We start from the raw sequence: 27,137 nt of genomic DNA on the forward strand, positions 1-27,137 counted from the left end.
ACACTTTAATAAAGTATACACTTTGGGGAACCTTATACTTATAAGGGAAATGGATTTGGGATATTTGGGCTCGCAGGAGTCTGTGTGACACTGGGTTGCCCGGCGTAACTCACCCCACGTACCGGCAAATCATGCCTGCTCGCCGGTCAGAATTAAAGGACTACCAGTAACTCTACCCAAATATCCCACCAAATATCCCCCCAAAAACTGACACACAAGAAACCTCACAGTTCTAGGGCCAAGGGAACATGAAAACAGAAAAAAGCAGGGGTAACTTTACTTTCCACATGTATTACCCCTGGTCCCCGGCTTATGGTGCTTATGTAGATACCAGGGACCCCACGGTTTCAGGGGTAACCAGAGGGCTTAACCTTTACTATATAGCCTGGTTACCCCCTACCATCACACCTATCCATAAAATGGAATAACCTAATGTTAACCCAGTTTTACTCCTTTAAATAGTGGATGGTTAAATGTTTACAGCTCTTAGTGCTAATGATAACCAAAAGAAGCATTCCCCTAACATCCCATATCGACTAGAGGCCACAGGGAACTAATGTTAGGTTAATTAGAGTGAAAGGGACTTAGATACCTCCCCAAGCCCTCCTTTATACAACTTGTGGAGAAATCCTTGTGCACAAGACTGAACACTCCTGAGATAACTAGGATATATGATACAGTAACTGTGGTATGCAAAGAATACTCAGGATTGGCATATATCCCAGGTATCCCCGCAGTGTTCCATTCTGTGCACAAGTATCTCCCCACATGTTGTATAGAGTGTTTGAGGAGATACAATAGAGTACTCCCAGCTCCCTCCCCATAACGCCACCGATTGCTCCCTATAACCCTTACCCTTTAACTCCCCATAACCCTTACCCTTTAACTCCCCATATTGCCCCATTTAATCACTCTCTATAACCCCTCCTACTGCTCAATATAAGCCCGCCCGATATCTCCTCCTATTGCTGCACTTAACCACTCCCTATAACTAATCCTATTATCCCATATAACCACTCCCTATAACTCCTCCTATTATCCCATATAAACACTCCCTATAAATCCTATTATCCCATATAACCACTCCCTATAACTAATCCTATTATCCCATATAACCAATCCCTATAATTCCTATTATCCCATATAACCACTCCCTATAATTCCTATTATGCCATATAACCACTCCCTATAACTCCTATTATCCCATATAACCACTCCCTATAAATCCTATTATCCCATATAACCACTCCCTATAACTCCTCCTATTATCCCATATAACCACTCCCTATAATTCCTATTATCCCATATAACCACTCCCTATAACTCCTCCTATTATCCCATATAACCACTCCCTATAATTCCTATTATCCCATATAACCACTCCCTATAACTCCTCCTATTATCCCATATAACCACTCCCTATAAATCCTATTATCCCATATAACTGCTTCCTATAACTCCTCCTATTATCCCATATAACCACTCCCTATAATTCCTATTATCCCATATAACCACTCCCTATAACTCCTCCTATTATCCCATATAACCACTCCCTATAATTCCTATTATCCCATATAACTGCTTCCTATAACTCCTCCTATTGCCTGATATAACCGCTCCCTATATTTCCCCCTATTATCTAATATAACTGCTCCCTATAACTCCTCCTAATACCCAATATGCCCCTTGACCCACAGGCTGAATCTCTAAGCAAGGAGCCTGCGGCACATACTGTAGGAAAGACAAACCGGATACAAAATTAGCGCAAAAATTGAATTTATTAAAATTATAAAAGCACGCTCTTTTTTATTGTGTCTTATTTTATTGATCTGTCATTAAAAAAAGTTATATCGTACAGTATATAAAAATATCAATTGTGAGCACATTCACGTCTCAGAGAGGCCTGCAATCTTGTGAAGTCTCTTCTCCTTCGTCTCAGTAACACCCAACGCGTTTTTCCATCAACATACTGTGACGGTTCAGGGGATTCTTTCCCTCCCATGTATCCCTGGCTCTGTGCTCCTTCCTGCCTCTCATGTCCCTTCCTTGCCTCCCCGTTCTGTTCTCCCGTCCTCGTCCCGCATCCGTCCCTCTGCGGCAGTCCCTGACGCTCTCCCAGCGTCCCTGTATAATACTCCCCGCTCACGTTCTCCCTCTGCTCCCGCTCCGGTCCCCTTACCTACTGCAAACACTCCTCCGGCTCTCCCTCCACCTTCGGCGGGTGCCCCATGCGGCGCAGCGCTCCGCGCGCCTCTTGACACAGCCTGTGCGCGCGCACTCTAACCTTACAGAGGGCGCGCGCACACGCTCCTCTTGTAGGCCTTCCCAGACCCCTGGCTCCTCCTCTCAGGCTGTTCAAGCTATCTCCCTCTCTGACTCACCTGTCTCCTCCCTCTCTCCTCACCTATCCCTGCAGCCTCACTCCACCCTCTGCTCCTCCTCTCTCTCCTATTGGTGTTCCCTCCTTTATAACCCCTGTCTGTCCTCTGACTCATTGCTCTGCATAGTTCTTTGTAACCTCTGTGTGTGCAGTCTTATGCTTGGCTCTCCTGTGTTTTCCAGCCTCTGTTCCTGCTCACCCCTGGATTTCCCTGGCTTGACCTCTGCTTGTACTGGATTACCCTGCTCTCTACTGCCCTTGAACGCTGCTTACGGATACGACTTCGCTGATTTCTGTTATCCCTGGCCTCTGGCTTACGAACATCACGATCCTGCTCTCTATCACCCCTGGACTCTGGCACACGGACATCACTATCCTTACTCTGAATCCCAAGGCGTTACAAGTATAACTAACCATCTTTCTACAGGCCCGGCCACGCCATACCACACTCCGGGCACGCCCTCACTGCTGTGGGTGCGTGGTAAAACCCTTCCCACCTCAGTACTGGGGACTGGCCAGGTCTGTGGGCATACAGGCGTTACACATACAAAGAAAACAAGTCAGGTTTGATAGAAGAAGCAATGCAGGGATAGACTGCCGCCAGTGCTCAAGGGCTAAAGTGTGGATAATATGTCCAGTATTAATGAAACACACAGGTAAGACACTTAGTGAACTAACATAATGAAAGTCCAGCGGACAAATAAAGCAGGTTGGGGGAGGGGTAATAACAGGTGCCATTAAGAATCGCCGACCATCCTGAATAGGAACAGCCTGGCTGATGCTAAGACACCCTCAACCCACTCTGCCAATAAGATACCTGCTGTCACGCTGTGTCCGGTGTGCCCCGCTGTAGAGATGATGCACCGGAATGGGTGTCTGCAACTGTGTGTGAAATCCACGTGCCACCAGCTGAGGTATCCGGAACAGCAAACTAGAGGAGCGGTGCACTGAGGTAAGTAGGTACCATTCACTCTTTTACAAAGTCCCTTGCGGGATGAAACGCGTCAGAGGTTATCCAGTTACATGATGTTTGTCCATTTTTTTTCAATAAATAGCCGTTTTTGTTAAAGCTGCGTGTTGGTCTTACCTACTTACCTCAGTGCACCGCTCCTCGTTTGCTGTTCAGATTTGATAGTAGGTATAAAAGACAAGCCCTTCTCAAAGAGATGTCTCAACCTGGTCCAATATAGTGTTAGATAAACGATATATTAGCGGCATCGCGCTTTTGCACATGCCTCCTCGTCTGAGCTGTGCCCTTTATCTCGTGACCGAAACGGTCTTGTGCGTAAACTGTGTGTGCCTATCGGTAAAAAATGCTGGAGTCTCAGTATTGGCCTTGGTATCTGTAAGGTCTGTCCCACAGCCTGATGAAGGACTAATATGGGTGATATGAACTTCATCTGCGCCACGGGAAGCTTTTATATGGTTACTCTGGGGTGCCCAGCAAGTACATACACATACATACATACATACATACATACATACGCAGTGATCTTTATAATCGCCAATGTATTTTGTATTAAATTGAAAAATAAAGGTAAATGAGCGTGGTCTCTCGTGGTTCTGGTTCTGATTCCTTGACGGTGCACCACCCACCATAATTGGTTATCTGGGTTTGACAATACCTAATTATTTGAGTCTTGAGCCTATCAGGACACCCGCTACTTTTGGGTACCTTTAAACACAACCTGAGATACATGGGAAATATGCTAATTTATACCATGTGAATATACTTTGCATATCCTAATTAGCATATTTCCCAGGGATCCCTTTTGCACACAGATTTCTCTCCAAGTGTTGTATGAAGGTGTGTTAGGGAGGTATACAAGGTCCTTGGGACACTCCACGTGTTGTATGAAGGTGTGTTAGGGAGGTATACAAGGTCCTTGGGACACTCCACGTGTTGTATGAAGGTGTGTTAGGGAGGTATACAAGTCATTGGGACACTCCACGTGTTGTATGAAGGTGTGTTAGGGAGGCAAGGTCCTTGAGACACACCACGTGTTGTATGAAGGTGTGTTAGGGAGGTATACAAGGTCCTTGGGACACTCCACGTGTTGTATGAAGGTGTGTTAGGGAGGTATACAAGTCCTTGGGACACTCCACGTGTTGTATGAAGGTGTGTTAGGGAGGTATACAAGGTCCTTGAGACACACCACGTGTTGTATGAAGGTGTTAGGAAGGCATACAAGGTCCTTGGGACACACCACGTGTTGTACGAAGTTGTGTTAGGGAGGTATACAAGGTCCTTGGGACACACCACGTGTTGTACGAAGGTGTGTTAGGGAGGTATACAAGGTCCTTGGGACACACCACGTGTTGTACGAAGGTGTTAGGGAGGTATACAAGGTCCTTTGGACACTCCACGTGTTGTACGAAGGTGTGTTAGGGAGGTATACAAGGTCCTTGGGACACACCACGTGTTGTACGAAGGTGTGTTAGGGAGGTATACAAGGTCCTTGGGACACTCCACGTGTTGTACGAAGGTGTTAGGGAGGTATACAAGGTCCTTGGGACACTCCACGTGTTGTACGAAGGTGTTAGGGAGGTATACAAGGTCCTTGGGACACTCCACGTGTTGGATGAAGGTGTGTTAGGGAGGTATACAAGTCCTTGGGACACTCCACGTGTTGTATGAAGGTGTGTTAGGGAGGTATACAAGGTCCTTGGGACACTCCACGTGTTGTACGAAGGTGTGTTAGGGAGGTATACAAGGTCCTTGGGACACTCCACGTGTTGTACGAAGGTGTTAGGGAGGTATACAAGGTCCATGGGACACTCCACGTGTTGGATGAAGGTGTGTTAGGGAGGTATACAAGGTCCTTGGGACACACCACGTGTTGTATGAAGGTGTTAGGAAGGTATACAAGTCCTTGGGACACACCACGTGTTGTATGGAGGTATACAAGTCCTTGGGACACACCACGTGTTGGATGAAGGTGTGTTAGGGAGGTATACAAGGTCCTTGGGACACTCCACGTGCTGTATGAAGGTGTGTTTAGGGAGGTATATGTCTCTTGGGCATGCTGGAGAAGAGCTCCTCTCCATTCAAATGAATTGGGCTAAAAACATCTCTAGCACAGGGAAGAGGTTTCACAGGATATTGCATCAGGGCCTACGGGGTTAATTCTTTGTCCATAGCAACCAATGGCACCAACAATCTGCCAACTGCTCCCCATTGAGGGTTTTTGGGAAGAGTTAGAAAATGGCAGCAGTTTTATTAGCAGGGGTCAAAATCAGTTGCCCAAGGAACTTCTAAATCCCTCTGCATGCAACGCCCACAATACAAGGATAAATAAACCAGGACACATTGCCAAAACAAAGTCGCATTTATTATGTTAACAATGGTTCAATCTTTAAGATTTTTCTCAAGATCAAAACCAAAAACAACACACGGTACCTTTTGTAGTGTCAGTAGGAGGGACGCTGCTCTCTGCTTGGGACCGCAGAACACAACCTCGATATACAATTTCAATGTTACTGATGTGGGCTTGTGAAAAGTGCAGACAACCAGACGGTTTCATAGATACGCAACGCTGCTCCTTCACTAATCTAACAGCGCCCACGGCGAACATCTGGGAACAAGAATAATTCTAGGATTGTGGAAGGAGCCACGTGCTGCTTCTGCGTCCTCCAACAGCCAAGGAATGGCCCCAGCGTTTCGTTAGTGTGTGTTAAACACAGAACAGTGACAACCATTATCTCTTGATAATACAGAGAGTTGGTGTGGGTGGGGGGTGGGGGAGGACACCATTTTGCATTACTATCCTGAGTGTATTTCTTTCAAGCTTTGAGCACTGCAGGGGTGTGGTTACTCCCAAACAGAAGCAATAGCCTTAGGAACAGCTCACAGTGCCCGTTTTCAGACTTTGAAAATGGCGAGTCTTCTGCAGTTCTCCGATACTCTTCAAGGGAATGATAAGGAAATACAGTCAGTAAAGGGAGGATTCTCATGTAAACAAAATGTACCAGGCCAACCGAGAGAAGGGTCTCAAGCAAGATAGACGAGGAAGAAACCCGAACTCTGGAGGGGCCATGAAAAGTTTGGCAAGAGATTAAGTGTAATAGGAGAGGCAAAGTTTTCACAGCACTGCCAAAGGAAATATTAGTTGAGTGCAACCAAACTATGGCAGTGTTACTTCTATGAAAAGACCATTAACAGGCTATATTTTGATGGGTTATTGGGCAAGCAAAGGGGCGTCTGTCTCATAGAAAAGTCACCTTTGCTTGGTACCATTATCGTGGTGTAGGTTACAGGTTAGGGCGTCTTTCCATGCAAGGACAGGACCGTTCTCTACAAGTTTTCTAGGTCCAGAACTCCTGTTGGCCTATTAAAGGATATCACAACCTGCAATGAAGAATCTCGTGTCCCATCTACTAGGAGGGTTAAGTAGTACTTCCTTTTTATAGTAACCCAACTCCTGTGTTTTACTGCTCTGAACTAACTCCAATACTCTGTTGCTTATATCTCCAGTTCCATAGTGTCCTAATGGAACTCACAACATGTAATAACATATCATTATTTATGTCTGGAGCAGCTTGACACTTTAATGCCAAGCAGACTGGTCTTTCGCATGTAACCGGTAACCATTTTTTAAGATGCATTAATAAACAGAAATGTAACTGCCATGAAAGACTGGAATAACCCAGGAACATCCCATATTATGTGCAAACCATGCACAAAATGGGTAGTGGAGATAAAGATATAAATATCTCAGAGAGGTTGGTTGCTCCTCACCAGCTCCTCGACTTCTGCCCCTCTCTCCACCCCGTTCAGTATATCTTCCACCACGTGCACCCGGCTGTGCATGCGTAGCTGGGACTTGTAAATGAACGTCCGGTTGCAGCGGGTGCACTGGTGGGGACGATCTCCTGCCATGTGGGTGCGATGGTGCCGGTTGAGGTCGGAGTTCTGGCTGAAGCTTTTGGGACACATGTTGCACTTGTACGGCTTCTCCCCTGTGTGGGTCCTCCGGTGGTGGATGAGGTTGGAGCTGTGTGTGAAGCTCTTGCCACACTCGGTACACTGGTAGGGCCTCTCGCCCGTGTGGGTGCGCTGGTGATCCTTAAGCTGGGTGCTGCGGCTAAAGCTCTTGGGGCACTTGAGGCACTGGTATGGACGTTCTCCGGTGTGCGTCCTTTGATGCTCCCTCAGCTGAGTGCTACGCAGGAAGCTTTTCTCGCAGTGAGGGCACTTGTATCGCTTGTCCCCCGCCATGCTAGCCTGGAGCTCGGCCTGAAAGTTGGCAGCTGCTACGGGGAGCCCCCAGTCTATGGTGATAAACTGGGCCCCTTCTTCAGCCGACACTACCGTGTGCCGCTGCATAGATGGAACCAGGAAGGCGCCTTCCTCTTGACTCCGTATCCCGTTCTCATCAAAATACCGCAGCAGGTTCTCCACCACCACTTCTGGTAAGGGTTGGTCTGGGATTACCGTCTTAATCGGGTCTACAGGTCGGATGTATGCAAACTCATCTGTGGGGATAAAAAGAAGGAGCAATTACTGCCACTAGTATCTTTTGTCAGTAAAATGGTGAAGGGGCCATATTTACTAAGCCAGAAGGGGGTCTTGTGGAGTAGCACTACTTAGTCAATATGGCCCTTTATAGCAGATTTCAAACCATTTTTTTAATCCCCATCCAACAGACAAAGTATCCAGAGTCTGCTGACCATGCTGAAGGTTACATAGTAGATGAGGTTGAAAAAAGACGTACGTCCATCAAGTTCAACCTATGCTAAATTCAGACAACAGATACTTTATCCTATATCTATACTTACTTATTGATCCAGAGGAAGGCAAACACAAAACCCCATTAAGGGGAATAAAAAAAAAGCTGTGTGTGCTGTGCACGCGCATAGTAAGTGAAACTTCTTTGACTTTTGTCACAGAAATTAACTTATAACGCGCGTGCTCGGCACACGTGTCAGTCAGTGTATGTGTCAGTGTGTCAGTCAGTGAGTATGTATGTGTGTCAGTCAGAGAGTATGTATGTGTGTTTGTTTGTGTGTGTGTGTCAGTCAGTGTGTGTATGTGTGTCGGTCAGTGTGTCCATGTGTGTCAGTGTCTGTGTGTGTGTGTCAGTCAATGTGTGTCAGTCAGTGTGTGTGTGTGTGTGTGTGTGTGTGTGTGTGTGTGTGTGTGTGTGTCAGTGTATGTCTCTCTCTCTCTCTATGTTGTGTGAATGTCTCTCTGTGTCGGTCAGTGTGTGTATGTGTGTCAGTCAGTGTGTGTATGTGTGTCAGTCAGTGTGCGTGCGTATGTGTGTCAGTCAGTGTGCGTGCGTATGTGTGACAGTCAGTGTGCGTGCGTATGTGTGACAGTCAGTGTGCGTGCGCGTGCGTCAAAGTGTGCGTGCGTCAGTGTGTGTGTATGTGTTTATTGGCAGCAGTACCAGCATCATGAATGTTGAGCGGGTGGGGGAGCTCACACGGGGGGGGGGAAGGAATAGGCACATCATTCAGGGGCGGTGTTCGGTACATCACTGGGGTGTGCGTGCGTCAGTGTGTGTGCGTGCCAGAGTGTGCACGTGCGTGCGTCAGTGTGTGTGCATGCGTCAGAGTGTGTGTGCGTGCGTCAGAGTAAGTGTGTGTGTGTGTCAGTCAGTGTGTGTGTGTGCGTCAGAGTAAGTGTGTGTGTGTGTGTCAGTCAATGTGTGTATGTGTCAGTCAATGTGAGTATGTCAGTGTGTGTGTGTCTGTCAGTGTATGTGTATCTCTCTGTGTGTACACACCGTATGTCTCTCTGTCTATGTCCTGCCCCCTCTCTCCTGACTCCCCCCACCCCCGGCGGAGCTGCGGTCCCGGGGGGCTCAGTCTGAGTCTTCTGAGCAGATACCCCCCCCACCCCCCCCACCCCCTGGCGGCGCGCTCAAGCGCCCCCCTTCCCCACAACCCGGCGGTGCGCTCAAGCTCCCCCCTTCCCCACCCCCCGGCGGCGCGCTCAAGCTCCCCCCTTCCCCACCCCCCGGCGGCGCGCTCAAGCTCCCCCCTTCCCCACCCCCCGGTGGCGCGCTCAAGCTCCCCCCTTCCCCACCCCCCGGCGGCGCGCTCAAACCCCCCCTTCCCAGTTACCGGAGGAGGCAACAGGGCACAGTGTGGGGGGAATGGCGGCGCTGGACTACAGCCGCACAGAGTTTGGCGCCCCTTGCTGCCTGTCGTGAGCCCAGCGGCGCATGCGCAGGCTGCAGCCAATCATTGCTCAGCCTGTGGAGTGGGCGGAAGAAAAGCTGGCATGACGCGGCGGCATGGCAGCAGGCAGGGAACGGCGGCTGTTAGGAGCGGCGCCGGCGCCAGCCTCCCTCCTCCTGTCCATCGGCATGGCAGCGGGCGGGGAACGGCGGCTGTTAGGAGCGGCGCCGGCGCCAGCCTCCCTCCTCCTGTCCATCGGCATGGCAGCGGGCGGGGAACGGCGGCTGTTAGGAGCGGCGCCGGCGCCAGCCTCCCTCCTCCTGTCCATCGGCATGGCAGCGGGCGGGGAACGGCGCCGCTGCCAGCCGCTTCTGCGCATGCGTGGCTTTCCTCTGCGTCCCCATGACTACTGCGCATGCGCGGCATGGCAGCGGACGTGTGGGGGGAATGGCGGCCGTTAGGAGCGGCGCCGGCGGCTATCGCCGCCGCCGCCGCATATGTCATCAGCCATGTGGGGGGAGCAGCGGCCATTAGGAGCGGCATCTTATTTTTTGAGCGGTTGGGATGTCAGTGTTGGGGTCGGGCTGAGCCAGAACACAGCCCGGCCTCCACTGCCAGCACTGACGTCACATCCGTTTCATTTCTGTCTCCACAATCCAGTTTTGCCCCAGTTCGAATGAGGTGCCACTAAAGAAGTTTCACTTCAAAAATTAATTCTTTCCCGACTCCAAGAATTGGCAATCGGATTAATCCCTGGATCAACATCCTTCCCATGTTTACTTATTTGGTATATCCCTGTATACCTTTCCCATCTAAAAAGATGTCCAACCTTTTCTTGAACAAATCTATTGTATCTGCCATCACAGTCTCCATGGGTATTGTATGTCTTTATTTATATAGCGCCATTAATGTACATAGCGCTTTGGGTAATACATGGGTAATGAATTCCACATTTTAACTGCCCTTACTGTAAAGAACCCTTTCCTTTGTTGCTGGTGAAATTTCCTTTCCTCCAACCTTAAGGGATGGCCCGAGTCCTTTGTACTGCCCATGGGATGAATAGTTCTTTTGAAAGCTCCTTGTATTGTCCCCGCATATATTTGTATATAGTTATCATATCCCCTCTTAGACGCCTCTTTTCTAATGTAAATAAATCCTCATAAGTTAGAATGTCCATCCCCTTTATTAATTTGGTGGCTCTTCTCTGCACTCTCTCTAGTTCCATAATGTCTTTTCTTAGGATTGGTGCCCAAAATTGTACTCCATATTCAAGGTGTGGTCTTACTAATGCTTTGTAAAGGGGCATAATTATGTTTACTTCCCTTCCATCCATTGCCCGTTTGATGCAAGATAAGATCTTGTTTGCCTTTGCAGCTACTGCATGACTTTGGGCACTATTGCTAAGCCTGCAGTCTACAAGCACTCCTAAATCCTTCTCCATCAAGGATTCCCCCAATATATCTCCATGTAATTTGTAACTCTCCTTTTTATTCCTGCATCCCAAATGCATAACCTTACATTTATCTGTATTAAACCTCATTTGCCATTTACCTGCCCACGTTTCCAGTCTCTCCAAATCCTTCTGAAGAGAAATTACATCCTGCTCTGATTCTATTACCTTACACAATTTAGTATCATCAGCAAAGATGAAACCCCCCCCCCCCGGTTTAAGTACACTCACTTTAAGTACACTCGCTTGTAAGGACATATCGCCCAATAGGCAAATGGCAGCTCGCGCATGCGCCTGTCAGCACGTCCTGAACAGCAATACCGGCTCCCTACCTGTACCGAAGCTGTGCGCAAGCGGGAGACTATAGAGCCTGTTACAAATGCGTTATTTACATCAGTTATGCACGTATATGACGATTACAGTACTGTACATGCATCGATAAGTGGGGAAAAGGGAGTGCGTCACTTTAAGTGCATTTTCGCTTTGCATACATGCTCCGGTCCCATTGCGTACGTTAATGCGGGGTATGCCTGTATTTCCTTCCTGTAGCCTTGAGCTGCAGTAACCGCCCCTTGTTACGGTGAGACTGTGCGCCATAAAACGCGTTCTTTAATGAGAAAGTACCAGTGACGGAGGGAGGTATTTCCCAGGGGAACCGTCACAGCATGAAGACACCCTCATAGGACTCATACAATGGAAACTTTCTATATACAAGTGATTTAGAGTGAAACCTCCACTAAACAATCTGCGGAAAACGCAGTAACAATGAACAGGCATTAAACACACACACCCAACTTTACTGGCAATACTTCAGTATCAACGCTCTAAAAACTTACACTCAATGCAGCGATTTCCCCAGAAGTCAGTGCGAGTTTCACAGATATAACGCTAGTATATTGCGCCGAGAATTCCCCGCAGCTTCTGATGTTACTATGAGCCCGAGCTGGGCTCTGGGGAGACCTCCCGGACACTTAATATATGTCAAATGCCGATATCTCCTGAACAAGGCATCCGACTTCATAAATAAAGCATGGAACTGCGGCTTTAAGCTGCTATATAAAGACTGCATTTAAATATAATTACCCATCATATTTCTATAGTCGGAAGACCCATCGCTCACACAATGTCCAAACACTGAAAACCAGCGGACAAAGGCAATCCCCAATAGCCAGATCCTACATTAAACGGTTAAGCTTTACCTTATCCCAGAAGCCGGAATTCTTGTGCTTCTCACTTATTCTCATAGGAAGAACCTCAAACTTCTACAGTGGCTCAACTGTGGGCGTATGCAACAGGACCGAGTCAGTCGGAAAGAACCCAGTATGATATTGCACGGACATATGAGAAGGCCTGGGGGGGGATTCATACAGGTGTATCAAGGAGATCCGATAAGCAGGGAGTTGAAGTGAGGTCTGAGTAGTATGCACAGATAGGATTTAGAGCTGAAAGCCCAATACACACAAATTAAATACAAGTCTTGTGAAGTAACTGCTGGTGGATGAAAGTCTCTGGTGTTACAGGTCTGAGGGCGGCATCCTCTGAAAGAACCATTTATAATAGACATGAATGATGAAAGGAGACGTCGTTTTCCCAGTAGATCCTCTGTAGGTAAAGGCACTTAATGAGGCCAAAGACCTGTGCATCAAGGCAGGAAACAGAGCAGGAGTCATTTGCCAACAGGTCGGAGGATGGACAGAGAGCCCAGGCACAGATGAATCATAGGACACCCATACCAAGACAATCCTCTTTAGCTGGGATGGGTCTTGTTGGCCAAGATACTGTTTTTTACAAGGCGCTAAACAAGGCATATTGTTTGGCTCTCTCTGGGGCACCCTCTAATACCGTAATTTAGGACCGGCAGGATGGAGCAAAACCGGTAAAGGATAATTACTGACAAATTTATGTACTCCTTACCCAGAAGTCTTTGCAATTTCCCCGAATTGTGAGACTTTCTGCAGAGAAACCATATATAGGCCGAGAAGGTCCGACGAGTTACGAGATGCCGTTACTGATCCTCATATCACCCTCCATGGAGAGAGGAGAATATACAAAGTTGTATGCACCATTATTCCCTTTATGATGCACAGAAGGATCCTTGAAATGTCAGTAACATAGTAGAGAACAAGTGGGTCCTAATGGGACAATACTGGGCAACCTACTTTTAACGTCCATCGGAGGGACTTGGGACATGTATGGACAATGTAGATCATGTATCAAGTCACTTTTAATGCTTTAACTATGAAAATAAAAAAATATCTAATAATAAATAAGAATGTTTTTCCAACACTAAAATATATTACAGAAGGTTCTTCGCACACCTCCCCAATTCCCACCCTTCAGGTTTGTGCTGGCCAGTCTGGATATGGGGTCTCTATTGTAGTTTTTAAACTGGAAAACTGTCATCCATGACCCTCATCTGGGACAACCAATCTTCCCACCGGTCTCCTCCGACGCCTGTGCTGGCACATGGCAGGGAGCAGCGATGGATGTTGTGGGCCTTCTTGAAGCTGTCCAGCCAGCCATTAGAGGCCTTGAAGTCCACGATCCCTAGATCGCTGGCCAACTGCAGGGCCTTCTCGCGTATGATGCGGCCAGAGAGTGCAACATCGCTGTTACGAATAGAGAGCAGCCACTCCCACACGGCACTGTTGAGCTGGTCGTTGGTGGTCCTTCGTGGGCGCCTGATGCGGTCGCCGCTTACGTTGTTCTGCAGAGCGCTGAGCAGCTCCTCCCTGCGTTTGATGATCTGCACGATCTGAGACCTGCTGACCCCGAACTGCGCTGCAAGCGATCCCACGGACTCGTTATTCTCGTAGGCGCACAACACCAAGATCTTGTCCCTCAGCTTCAGCCCCGTCCGTCTGGTGGCGGTCTGCCTCGCCGGCGACCTCCTGGGATGTCCAGTCATCTGTTGGCCAACTGTCCCTCTAGTGCAGTCCGGCATGGTCGGGGCTGGAAGGGACAGGAAGGAACCAGGTTACAGGACTGTGAGCCGCAGAGGAGCCAGCATATCTGCATCCATCTCATCCGAAGCGCATCTATGGTCTATACTTCTATCCATATCTCAGACATCAGGACTTTAAACAGCTGGTTTTCTTGTGCAGGTAGAAACCTTCCGCTGGACCATAATAGATCTTCTATTTTTTTCTTTTTATAGTACTAACCATGTATGTTGATATAATATTGTACGGGGTGCGGATATAATACTGGGGGGCGGGGGGGAAGAGCACCCAATGACAACATACAAAAAAAAAGGGAACTACCGCCTTCTCCTGGTCCCAAAATACATACTGTGTGTACAAGGGTCTCTAACAACATATACAGCAACATATCTAGGACATTACATACCGAGTCCCCAGTCCGGAAAGGAGCCGTAGGGCCCAGTGATAAGGAAGCATTTGTCCTGATTCTGCAGGCACTTGCTGACCTCCGCATCGGACACCACCAATCGTTAGACAGGAAGTGTCAGGTGCAGGAGTAAAAGGAACAAGCACGTAACGGAGCGTTCCTACGTCCTGCCATCCCCCAGCATGCATTGTACTTCTCAGAGATTGCGGAGGGTCGCGCTTCGAGGCCAGGACCGCAAAGTCCCCGAAACAATTAAACGCTGCAAAATAATATATTGTTTCAGATAGAAACAAAAAAGTATCAAATACACGCAGGCGCATCCCCCGGATTAAGGACACTCACTTTAAGTACACTCGCGAGTAAGGAGATATCGCCCAATAGGCAAATGGCAGCTCGCGCATGCGCCTGTCAGCACGTCCTGAACAGCAATACCGGCTCCCTACCTGTACCGACTATAGAGCCTGTTACACATGCGTTGTTTACATCAGTTATGCACGTATATGACGATTGCCGTACAGTACATGCATCGATAAGTGGGAAAAAGGTAGTGCTTCACTTTAAGTACATTTTCAATTTACATACATGCTCCGGTCCCATTGCGTATGTTAATGCGGGGTTAATGCGGGGTATGCTTATAGTTACATAGTTACATACATGCTCCGGTCCCATTGTGTACGTTAATGCGGGGTTAATGCGGGGTTAATGCGGGGTATGCCTGTATATTCATTATTTCCTAAAACCCTCCATTATATCCTACTAACTATAAACCCGGCTCCGCCAAAAAACAAAACAGAAGGCTGACCCCTGGATAAGGGGTCGGGGCAAGAGGGGTCGGGGCAAGAGGGGTCGGGGCAAGAGGGGTCGGGGCAAGAGGGGTCGGGGCAAGAGGGGTCTTTATATAAAATAATCAAACCAACAGTTACAGATTCAGATTTTGGGATCAAAATGTTATAAAAGTAGGTTTGTACGAAATGAAAGAAAGCAGAAGAAAGTGACGGTTCCAACAGATCAGGAAGTTTGGTTTTGCCCGACCTGAAGCGCACACAGATCGCCCCCAGAAGCGCACACAGAGCGCCCCCCGAAGCGCACACAGAGCGCCCCCCGAAGCGCACACAGAGCGCCCCCCGAAGCGCACAGAGAGCGCCACGCTCTTGTAAAGTTCACTCTTCTCTACAAACAAAAAGACAGGAGCCGCATCCAACACGCCAGATTACTCCGCACATTCACACGCCAGATTACTCCGCACATTCACGCGCCAGATTACTCCGCACATTCACACGCCAGATTACTCCGCACATTCACACGCCAGATTACTCCGCACATTCACACGCCAGATTACTCCGCACATTCACACGCCAGATTACTCCGCACATTCACACGCCAGATTACTCCGCACATTCACACGCCAGATTACTCCGCACATTCACACGCCAGATTACTCCGCACATTCACACGCCAGATTACTCCGCACATTCACACGCCAGATTACTCCGCACATTCACACGCCAGATTACTCCGCACATTCACACGCCAGATTACTCCGCACATTCACACGCCAGATTACTCCGCACATTCACACGCCAGATTACTCCGCACATTCACACGCCAGATTACTCCGCACATTCACACGCCAGATTACTCCGCACATTCACACGCCAGATTACTCCGCACATTCACACGCCAGATTACTCCGCACATTCTCTACACGCCACGGTAAACCCGCCGCCACGCCACGGGTAACCCCGCCGCCACGGTAACCCCGCCGCCACGGTAACTCCGCCGCCACGCCACGGTAACCCAGCCGCCACGCCACGGTAACCCCGCCCCCACGACCCGGTAACCCCGCCGCCACGCCACGGTAACCCCGCCGCCACGCCACGGTAACCCCGCCGCCATGCCACGGTAACCCTGCCGCCACGCCACGGTAACCCCGCACAGTAACCCCACCACGGTAACCCCGCCACCACGCCACTGTAACCCCACCACGGTAACCACGCCACTGTAACCCACCACAGTAACCTCGCCCCCACACCACAGTAACCCCTGCTACGGTAACCCCGCCCAATGCCACAGTAACCCCATTATGTCACAGTAACCCCGCCACAGTAACCCCACCACGGTAACCACGCCACTGTAACCCCGCCACGTGGCACGGTAACCCCGCCACGTGGCACGGTAACCCCGCCACCACGGCAACCCTGCCATGGTTACCACGCCACAATAACCCCGCCACCACGCCACGGTAACCCCGCCCCCACGCCACGGTAACCCCGCCACCACGCCACAGTAACCCTGCCACCACCCCACAGTAACCCCGCCATTACGTCACAGTAACCCCGCCACGGTAAACCCGCCACCACGCCACGGTAACCCCACCACCACGGCACTGTAACCCCACCCCCAAACCACAGTAACCCCGCCACCACCCCACAGTAACCCCGCCACCACCCCACAGTAACCCACCACAGAAACCCCGCCACAGTAACCACGCCACGGTAACCCCGCCACCACGCCACGGTAACCTCGCCACCACAACCCCGCCACCACGTCAAAGTAACCCCGCCATTACGTCACAGTAACCCCGCCACAGTAACCCCGCCACCACAGCACAGTAACCCCGCCATTACGTCACAGTAACCCCGCCACAATAACCCCGCCACCATGCCACAGTAACCCCGCCACCACAGCACAGTAACCCCGCCACCACAGCACAGTAACCCCAGCACAGTAACCCCGCCACCACCCCACAGTAACCCCGCCATTACGTCACAGTAACCCCGCCACAGTAACCCCGCCACCACCCCACAGTAACCCCGCCATTACGTCACAGTAACCCCGCCACAGTAACCCCGCCACCACAGCACAGTAACCCCAGCACAGTAACCCCGCCACCACGGCACAGTAACCCCGCCACAGTAACCCCGCCCCCAAACCACAGTAACCCCGCCACCACCCCACAGTAACCCCGCCACCACCCCACAGTAACCCCGCCCCCACAGCACAGTAACCCCGCCACAGTAACCCCGCCACCACAGCACAGTAACCCCGCCACAGTAACCCCGCCACCACAGCACAGTAACCCCGCCACAGTAACCCCGCCACCACAGCACAGTAACCCCGCCCCCAAACTACAGTAACCCCGCCACAGTAACCCCGCCATTACGTCACAATAACCCCGCCACGGTAAACCCGCCACCACGCCACGGTAACCCCACCACCACGGCACTGTAACCCCACCCCCAAACCACAGTAACCCCGCCACCACCCCACAGTAACCCCGCCACCACCCCACAGTAACCCACCACAGAAACCCCGCCACAGTAACCACGCCACGGTAACCCCGCCACCACGCCACGGTAACCTCGCCACCACAACCCCGCCACCACGTCAAAGTAACCCCGCCATTACGTCACAGTAACCCCGCCACAGTAACCCCGCCACCACAGCACAGTAACCCCGCCATTACGTCACAGTAACCCCGCCACAATAACCCCGCCACCATGCCACAGTAACCCCGCCACCACCCCACAGTAACCCCGCCATTACATCACAGTAACCCCGCCACCATGCCACAGTAACCCCGCCACCACCCCACAGTAACCCCGCCATTACGTCACAGTAACCCCGCCACAGTAACCCCGCCACCACCCCACAGTAACCCCGCCATTACGTCACAGTAACCCCGCCACAGTAACCCCGCCACCACAGCACAGTAACCCCGCCACCACAGCACAGTAACCCCAGCACAGTAACCCCGCCACCACGGCACAGTAACCCCGCCACAGTAACCCCGCCCCCAAACCACAGTAACCCCGCCACCACCCCACAGTAACCCCGCCACCACCCCACAGTAACCCCGCCCCCACAGCACAGTAACCCCGCCACAGTAACCCCGCCACCACAGCACAGTAACCCCGCCACAGTAACCCCGCCACCACAGCACAGTAACCCCGCCACAGTAACCCCGCCACCACGGCACAGTAACCCCGCCACAGTAACCCCGCCACCACAGCACAGTAACCCCGCCACAGTAACCCCGCCACCACAGCACAGTAACCCCGCCACAGTAACCCCGCCACCACGGCACAGTAACCACGCCACAGTAACCCCGCCCCCAAACCACAGTAACCCCGCCACCACCGCACAGTAACCCCGCCACAGTAACCCCGCCCCCAAACCACAGTAACCCCGCCACAGTAACCCCGCCCCCAAACCACAGTAACCCCGCCACAGTAACCCCGCCCCCAAACCACAGTAACCCCACCACCACGCCACAGTAAACACGCCACAATAACCCCACCACCACAACCTCGCCTCCACGCCACAAAAACCTCGCCACCACGCCACAAAAACCTCGCCACCACGCCACAAAAACCTCGCCACCACGCCACAAAAACCTCGCCACCACGCCACAAAAACCTCGCCACCACGCCACAAAACCCCCCCCAACACAACCTCGTCCCCATGCCACAGTAACCCCGCCACCACAGCACAGTAACCCGCCACCACGGCACAGTAACCCCGCCACCACAGCACAGTAACCCCAGCACAGTAACCCCGCCACCACGGCACAGTAACCCCGCCACAGTAACCCCGCCCCCAAACCACAGTAACCCCGCCACCACCCCACAGTAACCCCGCCACCACCCCACAGTAACCCCGCCATTACGTCACAGTAACCCCGCCACAGTAACCCCGCCCCCAAACCACAGTAACCCCGCCACCACCGCACAGTAACCCCGCCACAGTAACCCCGCCCCCAAACCACAGTAACCCCGCCCCCAAACCACAGTAACCCCGCCACCACCGCACAGTAACCCCGCCACAGTAACCCCGCCCCCAAACCACAGTAACCCCGCCACCACTCCACAGTAACCCCGCCACCACCCCACAGTAACCCCGCCACAGTAACCCCGCCCCCAAACCACAGTAACCCCACCACCACGCCACAGTAAACACGCCACAATAACCCCACCACCACAACGCCACAATAACCCCACCACCACAACCTCGCCTCCACGCCACAAAAACCTCGCCACCACGCCACAAAAACCTCGCCACCACGCCACAAAAACCTCGCCACCACGCCACAAAAACCTCGCCACCACGCCACAAAAACCTCGCCACCACGCCACAAAACCCCCCCCCAACACAACCTCGTCCCCATGCCACAGTAACCCCACCACCACGCCATAGTAACTCCGCCATTACATCACAGTAACCCCACCACCACGCCATAGTAACTCCGCCATTACATCACAGTAACCCCACCACCACGCCACAATAACCCCGCCACCATGGCACGGTAACCACGCCACAATAACCCCGCCACCACGCCACGATAACCTCGCCACCACGCCACAATAACCCTGCCACCACGCCACAGTAACCCCGCCACCACAACCCCGCCACAGTAACCATGCCACGGAAACCCTGCCACCACATCACGGTAACCCCGCCACCACGCCACGATAACCCCACCAAAGAAACACCGCCACCACGCCACGGTAACCCCGCCACCACGTCACAGAAACTCCGCCACCACGTGACGGTAATCCCATTTCAGTGAGAGCTACATGGGACGGCCACACATCTGTGGCCCCCAGGAGAAGCAGCGCTGAGAGCTATATAGGACGGCACATACCAGCCCTGCGTACACTGCCAGCACAATACGGGATTATTATGAGCGCATGGCGGGTCTCTGCGCGCTTTATACCAGCCCTGCGTACACTGCCAGCACTATACGGGGTTATTATGAGCGCATGGCGGGTCTCTGCGCGCTTTATACCAGCCCTGCGTACACTGCCAGCACTATACGGGGTTATTATGAGCGCATGGCGGGTCTCTGCACGCTTTATACCAGCCCTGCGTACACTGCCAGCACTATACGGGGTTATTATGAGCGCATGGCGGGTCTCTGCACGCTTTATACCAGCCCTGCGTACACTGCCAGCACTATACGGGGTTATTATGAGCGCATGGCGGGTCTCTGCACGCTTTATACCAGCCCTGCGTACACTGCCAGCACAATACGGGATTATTATGAGCGCATGGCGGGTCTCTGCGCGCTTTATACCAGCCCTGCGTACACTGCCAGCACTATACGGGGTTATTATGAGCGCATGGCGGGTCTCTGCGCGCTTTATACCAGCCCTGCGTACACTGCCAGCACTATACGGGATTATTATGAGCGCATGGCGGATCTCTGCACGCTTTGGCCCGCCCCGGGTGTGCATCTCCCCAGCGTATCTCTGCTCACCTCCTCTGCCTCGGGGGGGGTGGCTATCTTGTCTCACGGAAGAGCTCGGACCCCCGGACAACGGCTCCTCCTCCTGCTTGATCCACAAAGACAGCTCCGGATTGAAAACCGCCATGTCTGTACATAGAAAGGAACGAGGGGTGAAGGTGCAGACCCAGCAAACATCCCAGCAACATGCGAGTAGCCCTAACTGCAGCACATTGCAGCACTGTGTCCCGTGTATCCCAGCAACATGCTAGTAACCCTAACGGCAGCACATTGCAGCACTGTGTCCCGTGTATCCCAGCAACATGCGAGTAACCCTAACTGCAGCACATTGCAGCACTGTGTCCCGTGTATCCCAGCAACATGCGAGTAACCCTAACTGCAGCACATTGCAGCACTGTGTCTCCGTGTATCCCAGCAACATGCTAGTAACCCTAACTGCAGCACATTGCAGCACTGTGTCCCGTGAATCCCAGCAACATGCTAGTAACCCTAACTGCAGCACATTGCAGCACTGTGTCCCGTGTATCCCAGCAACATGCTAGTAACGATAATTGCAGCACATTGCAGCACTGTGTCCCGTGAATCCCAGGAACATGCTAGTAACCCTAACTGCAGCACATTGCAGCACTGTGTCCCGTGAATCCCAGCAACATGCTAGTAACCCTAACTGCAGCACATTGCAGCACTGTGTCCCGTGAATCCCAGCAACATGCTAGTAACCCTAACTGCAGCACATTGCAGCACCTTGTCCCGTGAATCCCAGCAACATGCTAGTAACCCTAACTGCAGCACATTGCAGCATTGTGTCCCGTGAATCCCAGCAACATGCTAGTAACCCTAACTGCAGCACATTGCAGCACTGTGTCCCGTGTATCCCAGCAACATGCTAGTAACCCTCACTGCAGCACACTGCAGCACTGTGTCTCGTGTATCCCAGCAACATGCGAGTAACCCTAACTGCAGCACATTGCAGCACTGTGTCCCGTGAATCCCAGCAACATGCTAGTAACCATAACTGCAGCACATTGCAGCACTGTGTCCCGTGAATCCCAGCAACATGCTAGTAACACTAACTGCAGCACATTGCAGCATTGTGTCCCGTGAATCCCAGCAACATGCTAGTAACCCTAACTGCAGCACATTGCAGCATTGTGTCCCGTGTATCCCAGGAACATGCTAGTAACCCTAACTGCAGCACATTGCAGCATTGTGTCCCGTGTATCCCAGCAACATGCTAGTAACCCTAACTACAGCACATTGCAGCACTGTGTCCCGTGTATCCCAGCAACATGCGAGTAACCCTAACTGCAGCACATTGCAGCATTGTGTCCCGTGTATCCCAGCAACATGCGAGTAACCCTGTCACATTGCAGCACTGTGTCCCGTGTATCCCAGCTACATGCTAGTAACCCTAATGCAGCACATTGCAGCACTGTGTCCCGTGTATCCCAGCAACATGCGAGTAACCCTCACTGCAGCACATTGCAGCATTGGGTCCCGTGTATCCCAGCAACATGCGAGTAACCCTAACTGCAGCACATTGCAGCATTGTGTCCCGTGTATCCCAGCAACATGCGAGTAACCCTAACTGCAGCACATTGCAGCACTGTGTCCCGTGTATCCCAGCTACATGCTAGTAACCCTAATGCAGCACATTGCAGCACTGTGTCCCGTGTATCCCAGCAACATGCGAGTAACCCTCACTGCAGCACATTGCAGCACTGTGTCCCGTGTATCCCAGCAACATGCTAGTAACCCTAACTGCAGCACATTGCAGCATTGTGTGCCGTGTATCCCAGCAACATGCGAGTAACCCTAACTGCAGCACATTGCAGCATTGTGTGCCGTGCATCCCAGCAACATGCTAGTAACCCTAACTGCAGCACATTGCAGCATTGTGTCCCGTGTATCCCAGCAACATGCTAGTAACCCTAACTGCAGCACATTGCAGCACTGTGTCCCGTGAGTCCCAGCAACATGCGAGTAACCCTAACTGCAGCACATTGCAGCATTGTGTGCCGTGTATCCCAGCAACATGCGAGTAACCCTAACTGCAGCACATTGCAGCATTGTGTCCCGTGTATCCCAGCAACATGCTAGGAACCCTAACTGCAGCACATTGCAGCATTGTGTCCCGTGTATCCCAGCAACATGCTAGTAACCCTAACTACAGCACATTGCAGCACTGTGTCCCGTGAATCCCAGCAACATGCTAGAAACTCTAAATGCAGCACATTGCAGCACTGTGTCCCGTGTATCCCAGCAACATGCTGGTAACCCTCACTGCAGCACATTGCAGCACTGTGTCCCGTGTATCCCAGCAACATGCTAGTAACCCTAACTGCAGCACATTGCAGCACTGTGTCCCGTGAATCCCAGCAACATGCTAGAAACCCTAACTGCAGCACATTGCAGCACTGTGTCCCGTGAATCCCAGCAACATGCTAGTAACCCTAACTGCAGCACATTGCAGCATTGTGTCCCGTGTATCCCAGCAACATGCTAGTAACCCTAACTGCAGCACATTGCAGCATTGTGTCCCGTGTATCCCAGCAACATGCTAGTAACCCTAACTGCAGCACATTGCAGCACTGTGTCCCGTGTATCCCAGCAACATGCTAGTAACCCTAACTGCAGCACATTGCAGCATTGTGTCCCGTGTATCCCAGCAACAAGCTAGTAACCCAACTGCAGCACAGTGTCCCGTGTATCCCAGCAACATGCTAGTAACCCTAACTGCAGCACATTGCAGCACTGTGTCCCGTGAATCCCAGGAACATGCTAGTAATCCTAACTGCAGCACATTGCAGCATTGTGTCCCGTGTATCCCAGCAACATGCTAGTAACCCTCACTGCAGCACATTGCAGCACTGTGTCCCGTGTATCCCAGCAACGTGCTAGTAACCCTAAGGCTAAGGCCCCGCTCCCAGAGTCAGCGCACCTGCGCTGCTGACAGGCGGTGCGCTGAGATACACAGACCGCGATCTGCGGTCTGTAGGGAGCGGGAGCCGGAGCGGGAGGTGGGAGGTTTGATCGGGAGGTGGGCGGGAGGTGGGCGGTTTGATCGGGAGGTGGGCGGGAGGTGGGCGGTTTGATCGGGAGGTGGGCGGGAGGTGGGCGGTTTGACAGGGAGGGGGGGCGTGGCTTGAGCGGAGGGACCCGCTACTCTCCCCCCCCCCTCCCTCCACGGACTCGGGCTGGAGCTGGAAGGTAAGTTTAAACACACACACGCAGGCAGGCACTCATTCATACACACACACACACACACACACACACACACACACACACACACACAGACAGGCACTCACGGACTCAGACACACACACACACACAGACAGGCACTCACGCACTCAGACACATACACGCACAGACAGGCACTCAGACACACACACACAGAGAAAGGCACTCACCTGCTTTCACTCCACACTCCTCCCCGCTCCCCGAAGCCTCTCCTCCTCCCGCAGCCTCCCCTCCCCATTGGCTCACAGCCACACACGTCACGCGTCAACGCTAGGAAACACCATTCTCTGGTGTCTCCAGCAGCTGACGCGCTACAGCGTGTAGTCAGCTGTGCAGCCAGTGGGGACCGGGACCGGCTCGCGAGGATTCCCCTGCTGGTGGGGAACTCGCGACCCGCCGCCCGCGCCAACGAGCGCAGCGGGACCGAGGCCTAATGCAGCACATTGCAGCACTGTGTCCCGTGTATCCCAGCAACATGCTAGTAACTCTAACTGCAGTACATTGCAGCATTGTGTCCCGTGTATCCCAGCAACATGCTAGTAACTCTAAATGCAGCACATTGCAGCATTATGTCCCGTGTATCCCAGCAACATGCTAGTAACCCTCAATGCAGCACATTGCAGCACTGTGTCCCGTGTATCCCAGCAACATGCTAGTAACCCTAATGCAGCACATTGCAGCACTGTGTCCCGTGTATCCCAGCAACATGCTAGTAACTCTAAATGCAGCACATTGCAGCATTATGTCCCGTGTATCCCAGCAACATGCTAGTAACCCTCAATGCAGCACATTGCAGCACTGTGTCCCGTGTATCCCAGCTACATGCTAGTAACCCTAATGCAGCACATTGCAGCACTGTGTCCCGTGTATCCCAGCAACATGCTAGTAACCCTAACTGCAGCACATTGCAGCACTGTGTCCCGTGAGTCCAAGCAACATGCTAGTAACCCTAATAGCAGCACATTGCAGCATTGTGTCCCGTGTATCCCAGCAACATGCTAGTAACCCTAATGCAGCACATTGCAGCACTGTGTCCCGTGTATCCCAGGAACATGCTAGTAACCCCAACTGCAGCACATTGCAGCACTGTGTCCCGTGAATCCCAGCAACATGCTAGTAACCCTAACTGCAGCACATTGCAGCATTGTGTCCCGTGTATCCCAGCAACATGCTAGTAACCCGAATGCAGCACATTGCAGCACTGTGTCCCGTGTATCCCAGCAACATACTAGTAACCCTAACTGCAGCACATTGCAGCATTGTGTCCCATGTATCCCAGCAACATGCTAGTAACCCTAACTGCAGCACATTGCAGCACTGTGTCCCGTGAATCCCAGCAACATGCTAGTAACCCTAACTGCAGCACATTGCAGCATTGTGTCCCATGTATCCCAGCAACATGCTAGTAACCCTAACTGCAGCACATTGCAGCACTGTGTCCCGTGTATCCCAGCAACATGCTAGTAACCCTAACTGCAGCACATTGCAGCATTGTGTCCCGTGTATCCCAGCAACATGCTAGTAACCATAACTGCAGCACATTGCAGCATTGTGTCCCGTGTATCCCAGCAACATGCTAGTAACCCTAACTGCAGCACATTGCAGCATTGTGTCCCGTGTATCCCAGCAACATGCGAGTAACCCTAACTGCAGCACATTGCAGCACTGTGTCCCGTGTATCCCAGCAACATGCTAGTAACCCTAACTGCAGCACATTGCAGCACTGTGTCCCGTGAATCCCAGGAACATGCTAGTAATCCTAACTGCAACACATTGCAGCATTGTGTCCCGTGTATCCCAGCAACATGCTTGTAACCCTAACTGCAGCACATTGCAGCACTGTGTCCCGTGAATCCCAGGAACATGCTAGTAACCCTAACTGCAGCACATTGCAGCACTGTGTCCCGTGAATCCCAGGAACATGCTAGTAATCCTAACTGCAGCACATTGCAGCATTGTGTCCCATGTATCCCAGCAACATGCTAGTAACCCTCACAGCAGCACATTGCAGCACTGTGTCCCGTGAATCCCAGGAACATGCTAGTAACCCTAACTGCAGCACATTGCAGCACTGTGTCCCGTGAATCCCAGCAACATGCTAGTAACCCTAACTGCAGCACATTGCAGCATTGTGTCCCGTGAATCCCAGGAACATGCTAGTAACCCTAACTGCAGCACATTGCAGCACTGTGTCCCGTGAATCCCAGCAACATGCTAGTAACCCTAACTGCAGCACATTGCAGCACTGTGTCCCGTGAATCCCAGGGAAGATACTGCGCCTGGAAATACATCCTGGGAGGCCTTTATTCCAGGCTAGGAATGAATCGCTTGCAATGTCCAGCCCTGACCTCATATAATCACAGAAATACAGGAATATATACATGAGGAAGCTCCGCAGATCAATGTTCAGCGCAGGAAACCTGGCCGCATTATTACAGAAGCGCAGGCGTAGGGCTCAGATACGCAGGGCTCATGCACCAGTCCCTGGCAAGTCCCCCGCCCCACGCAGGGGACAGCGCAGGAAACCTGGCCGCATTATTACAGAAGCGCAGGCGCAGGGCTCAGATACGCAGGGCGCATGCACCAGTCCCTGGCAGGACGCTCCCGCCCCCCGCAGGGGTCAGCGCAGGAAACCTGGCCGCATTATTACAGAAGTGCAGGCGCAGGGCTCATGCACCAGTCCCTGGCAGGACGTCCCCCGCCCCACACAGGGGTCAGCGCAGGAAACCCTGCAGCTGTGGGTCACCGCTTGCCGAAGTCGCACATCGCAACGCCTCGCTCGGCATAGTGAGGCACTTGTATACATTCAATGTAATATACATGTACCGATGTATGTGTACGTGCAGTATAATGATATATACACACACACCCGGATGTGTGTGTACGTACAGAAGAATGATACACGTGTGTGTGTGTGTGTGTGTGTGTGTGTGTGTGTGTGTGTGTGTGTGTGTGTGTGTGTGTGTGTGTGTGTGTGTGTGTGTGTGTGTGTGTGTTAATATACCCGCACACATACAGATGTGGGTGTGTAAGTACAATATAATATACATGCACATACAGATGCATGTACATTCAATATAATAATATACATACACATGCAGATGTCTGTGTGTACATGCAGTATAATATAGATAAAGATTGTGTACATACAGCAAAATATATACGCAGACATACATATAGATGTGTATATACAGTATAATATACATGAGTTCTACAGTAGATAGAGGTGTGTACACACAGTATAATATCCATGCATACAGTATAATATACATGCGCACATATACAGATGTGTGTACAAGGTATAATATACATGCACACACAGTAGATGGGTGTGTGTACATACA

General features: G+C 51.7%; 1 protein-coding gene across 3 annotated transcripts in view; it reads right to left on the bottom strand.

Annotated features, from left to right (window-relative positions):
• Positions 1-5,690: 5,690 nt before the first annotated feature.
• The window catches only part of LOC142492564 (zinc finger protein 8-like), a 47,535-nt gene continuing 26,088 nt past the window's right edge, over positions 5,691-27,137 (bottom strand). For 2 of the 3 annotated variants that reach the window (XM_075595295.1, XM_075595294.1), the window contains 2 exons: positions 20,566-20,682; positions 5,691-7,855 (listed from right to left, as the gene is read on the bottom strand). In XM_075595295.1, coding sequence (XP_075451410.1) covers positions 7,095-7,855; positions 20,566-20,682 — 878 coding nt within the window. In that variant the 3' untranslated portion in view covers positions 5,691-7,094. Of the gene's footprint in view, positions 7,856-12,157; positions 13,911-20,565; positions 20,683-27,137 lie in introns of all 3 variants that reach the window. The other variant, XR_012800848.1, reaches the window with a different exon arrangement.

This window comes from Ascaphus truei, chromosome 4 (assembly GCF_040206685.1).
Source record: "Ascaphus truei isolate aAscTru1 chromosome 4, aAscTru1.hap1, whole genome shotgun sequence".
NCBI lineage: Eukaryota > Metazoa > Chordata > Amphibia > Anura > Ascaphidae > Ascaphus > Ascaphus truei.